Below are 6287 nucleotides of genomic sequence, written 5' to 3'. Positions count from 1 at the left end.
TCCTGGTGTTGACGTAAAGTGTTCTGGATTGGTAATAATGGAATCTCACCCATTTCTGGGTGCCTCTCCAGACTTCCTGGTTGGAGCAGATGGTCTTGGTGAAGTGAAATGTCCGTATACTCACAGAAACCTGCCTATTGGGCCTCAAAACCAGGACTTCCTTGTCAAGTCCAAGAAAAATCCAAGTTTACTAAAGCTGAAGAAGACTCATCGTTTTTACTATCAAGTTCAAGGACACATGCTTGTGACAGACAAATCATTCTGTGATTTTGTTGTGTACACATTCAAAGATTTTAAAGTGATTCGTATTGACAGAAAAGAGAATTTTATCAGCTCTATGCTTTTAAATCTTGTCAAGTTTTATGAAGATTATTACCGCCCAGCCATTGAGAATAAATATTTGTGGAGGGATTACCACAAGTATTCATTTGGCAAGTAATCTGCTTGGCTGGCTGTTTTGCTTTACATAACTATATTGTTACCATTTTTACATTTAGGAAAATGTCCCTTTCCTATATAAGACTGATTTTAATACTTGATTATATTTTATATTACTATTATGAATTATGTAGCATGTCACAGTATTTCTTAAGTTGAGAAGTTTTATTTTTCAAATGCTATTATGTTAGTGTGGAAGTTTAGTCAGGAATCAATAAAAAATTGAACTTATCTCATGCATTATCACATTTCTCACCTACTACTGTCTTGCTGTTGGAGGAACACTTCAATAACAACCAAAGATGCATATCAAGTTCATACATTGTTTTACTTTTCTTCATTATAAAAACATCTGGCATAAGAAAATACTTGTCATCTTGCTGTCATTCAGGCTTTTTGGCTGACAATGTTTTCTCTAAAGTTACTTCGCATAAAACACTGTTTGAGGAACATTTCAATAACAACCAAAGATGCATATCAAGTTCATACATTGTTTTATTTTTCTTTAATATAAAAACATTTGGCAAAAGAAAATGCATGTCATTTAGGCTTTTTGGCTAACAATGTTTTCTCTAAAGTTACTTAGCATAAAACAAACAAAAAAGATATTTGACCCGTGGGACACATAATGGTGATTTAACTTGGTTTTCAAAATGTGATAAATTTTAATCAGACCAATCAATCTCTCAATATGAACTCGTTTACTAGCTAGCTTCCTATCATTCATTATAACAGCACCAGTGAGATGATCCTTACCCCTTAGGAAAGCAGGAATATTAACCGCCACTCCTTTAGGGGCAAATATATCTTGCACATTTATTCCACGGTCAGCCATAACAGAATCACCTCTAGAACACAACTCTGGAAGCACACTTCTTTCAACTATTTGCCTGTCACTTGTGGATCCACCATATGCCTCAGAAGCAAAAGAAATCAAACCAGAAGGGCTTGCACCAACTAAAACCTTCAAGGTATTTCCATTTTTATAAGTACTAAAGGTTGCTTGTTGAGCAGTTGGATTAGTGGGTTTCTCTATGGGAATTTCAGTTGCATCTACAATAACTCTAGTACTTGGATAAGTTCTCTTAAAGCCCTCAGGCATATAATAGTCAATAAGGTCCCTAGAGGGCCAAAGGTCTAATTTGCCCCACTGGTTGGCCATAAAGGTTACCCATGAGATAAATATATTAGATGCTGTTGTATGATGGATACCAAAATGCATTCCTAACTCTGTATCTGAAGTAGCTTTCCTCAATTTCCAAAGAGTCAAGAAAAATTGGTCCTCTAAGGATAGATTTTTAACATTGAATTTACGGTACTTTAACTCACTAACAATATTTGGTCCAAGGGAGTTAAAAATAAGCAAAAACTTATCATAGGACTCTATTCCTGTAAGGTCACGTAGTTCTTCAGGCTTGCACTGAAAGTCAGTAATACTATATGGGGAAAGTCTGCTGGGCGGGGTTTGAGTTGCCACATTGTAGCTAAACTTGGTATCGGGTCCAACACTCTGGTCAACTTGGTCAACTTTCTCGCCACTGCAATGGCACGTCTTGGCAACAAAATCACTGGATGTAGTAGCAGCCTGCCTTGGTGAGGGAGGGGAGGGCAGCTGCTCCACACCAAGGTCTGACTCCTCTCGAACCAGAGCGCTTGCCTCAGGACTAACACTCATGTCAAGCGTGTCATCTTCGTGGAGCCTTGGTCGCTTTTGAGGAGTGCACTCGAGAGGATCCTTTTCATTTGGAAGGTACATGGACGGGACAGCATTCCTCTTCAACTGGCGTCGTTTGACTGTAGTACCTGTGTGAAAAAAAATGACAAAAACATACAAGACTTGTGCAGGTTATGTATAAAGAGTTTCTATCTTATTGGCGCAGAAAGAGTTTCACAGGCGGTCGAAGATGACATCGACGTCGACGTGATCCTTACCGCTATGTAGATTTTCAGTAACGAAATCTTCGCAGGTGAAATGATTGCTGCATAACCCCGACTTCTTTGGACATTGGAAACCGGCAGGTAAATCAATCGCCGCCAACCACCTCTCCCTCAGCGCCGGCTGCGACGGCAGCTGGAAGTCCACGGTGGACTTGCATTCTTTTACAAGACAAATTCTTCCCATTTTTCTGATTAGTTTCACAGGACAAAGACGCGACGTAACTAACCGACGAACGACGACTGGCGAAATTCAAAGAAGCAGCCGACGCCGACGTCAACACAGACGCCACAGGCGGCCATACGAGTGCGCGATTTCTCATAGTGGACCGGGAGCGTGCTGCCCCCTAGCGGCCGGAGCGAGAAGCAGCCCCGCCGCTCAGGCCTCATTCCTTCTCGAGTTATCGTGCATAGACAGACAGACACACAGACAGACAGACAGAATATAACTCTTCGGTCAGTGGAGTAATGCGCATACAACTTTGTATTTTGGATTTACAACATATGCCGTATATTTACGACAACCCATTCTTACTCGTCAATAAATTCCAAGTCGATACAGAGAAGCTTGTAATTTTACAATTTGAAATTGTAATTTTACAACACACATCATGGGAAATGTTTGCAACCCCTGACAAGTTTTTCTCACAATGATGTTTTTTTCCAGTACCGCAGACTTAGTCACGTTGTCTCCCCAAAATGCAGTGCGACTGCCGAACAACAGGAAGTATCGGATATGCGATCCGCAGGGGCAGGCAGTTAGAGAAAGGCGAGTTGCCTACCCACCGACCGACAGTCGGTCTCGCAAAAGCCGCAAAAAGAGTTCGTCACGGTCATGGACCGACAGCACCGTGACGTGGTCAGGAATACGGGGGACGAACAGGTCGTCGTCACTCCGCAGGGGGGTGGAGGGCACGAGGCCGTCGCCGCCACAGAGCGGAGAGGGAGCGGGGGCAGTCAAGGCGACAGCTGATCGGGTAATTAGCAAATAGCTTCGGATCCTGGAGAAGGGTCGGGGGGTGTGAGGGGTTGGGGTTGGGTTGGTCCCGTGCCAGGCTTAATCCGGTCGTGGAAGACGTGCTTCGCCTCTGACTTGGCTTCATTGCCACTGTAAAATATACCTTAATAAGGAATATTGTACGAGTCAAGATGCTCTTGATGGCCACATTTAAAACAGCACTTGCAATGTTTCTCATTCTACGGGCACGGGCTACAAAAATGACAGACTTGATCGATCTCTTTTAACGTAAACCATATGGTGACAATGACAAGAATTGCCATTTGAAACGGACTTTCATTTTATAACGATTTCCGATATTCTTCGTATTTCATTGTAAAGTGGTCGCGGTAACAAATGGACGCTTTCGGTTTGAGCAACAAAATAAAAAGGAAACTAGAATCGGTGAATTTGAAACGGCATGCGAGAACAGTTGTGGACGAGGGTGAGCGGGTGTGCTGCGGGCCCAGCCCAGCCCCGCCGCCGCCGGGCCGGAGGGACGAGTGATGTGGTTTCGATCCACTTATAGGAGTCTATTCTTGTACGGCCAGGGCTGCGTTTGCTTACCAGCTTATAAACCAAATGTCGCAGCCGCGCTTGAGATGGAGCAGCAGTAAAGAGAGAGAGGGGAGGGGGGAGAGCGGAGGCGGCCCTAACAGCAACAACTCTTTTCCTTCTCTAATCGAGCTGTTTCCTCTGCGATTGCGCAGAGATACTCGTTAGTAACTCCCCCCGATTTAAATTGTAAAACAGCACGAAAACAATCATTATTGAGTTTAATTTAGTTACCGTCGTTTGTTCATAGAGCTTTCCGTTAGCCCTCGCCGGGTGGTACGTCCAGTAGGAGGGAAGTTGCTGAACTCTGCTGCCACCTCCTAATCCGCCGGCGCCAGGCGCCCTGTCCGCCCAGAGCCAGGCGAAGCCAGGCGGAGCCGCCGAAGCAGCTCTGCACCGCACGCAACCTTGCCGGCGGGAATAGTTAATCATCGGCAGAGGCTAAGTCACCCGCGTCCTCCAGGCGGGGGAGGGTTGAAATTCACCTGCGAACAGAAAGACCATGACTATCAAAATCAAGCCTCTTGATGAATGAATAAGGGAAAACGTGAGAGTGCGGGGTGCGAAAAGGAAAACAAGAAGCACAGCAAATTTATTCAGCAGCTGATGGGGGGGGGGGCGTAATTTTTCCTTCTCCGTCCCTTCACCACACTTCTTGCGGCAGTGTAATAATTAATTCCGCAAGTCGCATTTCGGTATAATTAATTCATAAGTCGTGCGTAGTTAAGGAGGTGTCGGACGTGTCGGCGTCCAGGCCGCCTCGCAGCAGGGCCCTGCTCATTACCTCCTTCCCTTCGTCAGCAGGGGTGGCGTGGGGTGAGGTGGGGCGTGGCGTGGCATGGCGTGGCGAGGCGAGGTAGGGCGGGCCTTGCGAGAAGCCTAGGGTGCCGCCGGCTAAGGGGTAAAGGGGGCGGCCGCCACTGAGCCGTTAAGCGGCATTCCCCCAAACTCCCACAATTAATTATCACTTCGAGAGGGTGTGCGGCCCAGTGCGCGGCCCGGTGTGCGGCCCGGTGCGCGCGGCCCGGTGCGCGCTCTGACGCGATCAAGGAGCGCACCGCCACCGACGCCGAACTTCGTTTCCTGTCACCGCGCCGCCCACAAAATCACTACAAAACCAAAGATAGATGGATATCAACCAGATAAATGTGGTGCTGTCGTCCAGCAGTATGGCACGGCTAGCTGTGCTATTATTGACATAACAAGAAACCTTGCTATACACCGAAATGGTGCTCGTCTATTTCATACTAAGTACGTAATTTCTGGATGCTAGGGTGCCGGATAGGTCTCCTTCTGTAAAGACGGACGCCTAATCGTGGTAAACGACTAAACCAAACATAGACCGGCGCAATTCCCGAGTTCAGTTCAGTAAGTGCCAAGAATTAGGGATCATCTAGAGAATAACTTGCCAAGATGAGCGTCTGCAGGCTGTCATAGCGCCTGATGGGTAGGCAACATCTTCTCGGCCATGCATGCGTGTACTGCGGAGTGGCCTACCCGAAGTTTCGCAGGCGCCCGAGCTTCCGTTTCATTTGCTAAATCAGCGTCATACCACATCCAAATTTCCATTTTCCCTTACTTTTCCCTGACTGCCAGACCAAAATGCCCTGATTTTCCCTGACTTTTGAGTGCCATAGGAGGTCAGTGAGTATAAATACAGTAAAAACACAACGCAAAAATAAATTCGTTATTACTACAAAATGTCAATAATAATGAAGATCAGAATGATATTGGTAGAAGAATCGTCCAAGATGGCCTATATTCTCACAAGCGCAGCGAGCGAGAATTTTTTTAATTCTTAATCTTCAAGCTTTCTCTGGTGGAACTACCAGGGCCATGGCCAACATTTTCCCCGATTTTCCCCTACTGAAAAGAATTCCCTGACCCCAAATTAAATTTTCCTAACTTTTCCCTGATGTCCAGACAACTTTTTTTTCTCCCTCACTTTTCCCTGACCCGTACAGTATGAGCGCTGTAAATGAATCTGGGAAAACGACCCGGAGCGACCCCTTAAAGACGGACCGAGCGAGCGAGAGCGACAGCCAAGACATCAGACGAGACTGCATTTCCTTCCCTTCTGCAAGGCACCGCACCCCGCAGGCACCGTGCAATTATATTGACGTAGTCCAGTCACATCCACACGACCCGCCCACCAGCCCGCCGACCTGCGCAGTCTTTCGCGACGGGGACGCACGTGCGCGTGATAGAGGCAGAGACAAAGTAGCCTAGTCTGCCTCTGTTCCTAGGCCATCTCTCTCTTTCTATTTGTATCCCAACTCCTTTCCCGCCCCTTCCGTTCACCCAGCCCAACTTTCTCCCTCCTCTCCGGCCCTTATTCACTCCAACACCACAACCCCCCCCC

The 6287-nt window shown here is 46.5% G+C and overlaps 2 protein-coding genes across 2 annotated transcripts in view; both read right to left on the bottom strand.

Moving 5' to 3' along the window:
* The window catches only part of LOC113207674 (allatostatin-A receptor-like), a gene marked incomplete in the record, with an annotated part of 197214 nt that overhangs the window by 153773 nt on the left and 37154 nt on the right, over window positions 1-6287 (bottom strand). The window contains 1 exon segment of the mRNA XM_052264052.1: window positions 4160-4410.
* On the bottom strand, window positions 983-2233 carry LOC127748845 (uncharacterized). Its single transcript, XM_052264051.1, has one exon. The coding sequence runs from the start codon at window positions 2192-2194 to the stop codon at window positions 983-985; it is 1212 nt and encodes a 403-aa protein (XP_052120011.1). The 5' UTR covers window positions 2195-2233.

The sequence above is a fragment of the Frankliniella occidentalis genome, unplaced genomic scaffold (assembly GCF_000697945.3).
Source record: "Frankliniella occidentalis isolate FOCC.00 unplaced genomic scaffold, Focc_3.1 Scaffold16, whole genome shotgun sequence".
NCBI lineage: Eukaryota > Metazoa > Arthropoda > Insecta > Thysanoptera > Thripidae > Frankliniella > Frankliniella occidentalis.
The sequence above is the reverse complement of the archived record's forward strand: the minus strand, read 5'-3'. Positions and strand labels throughout refer to the sequence as shown.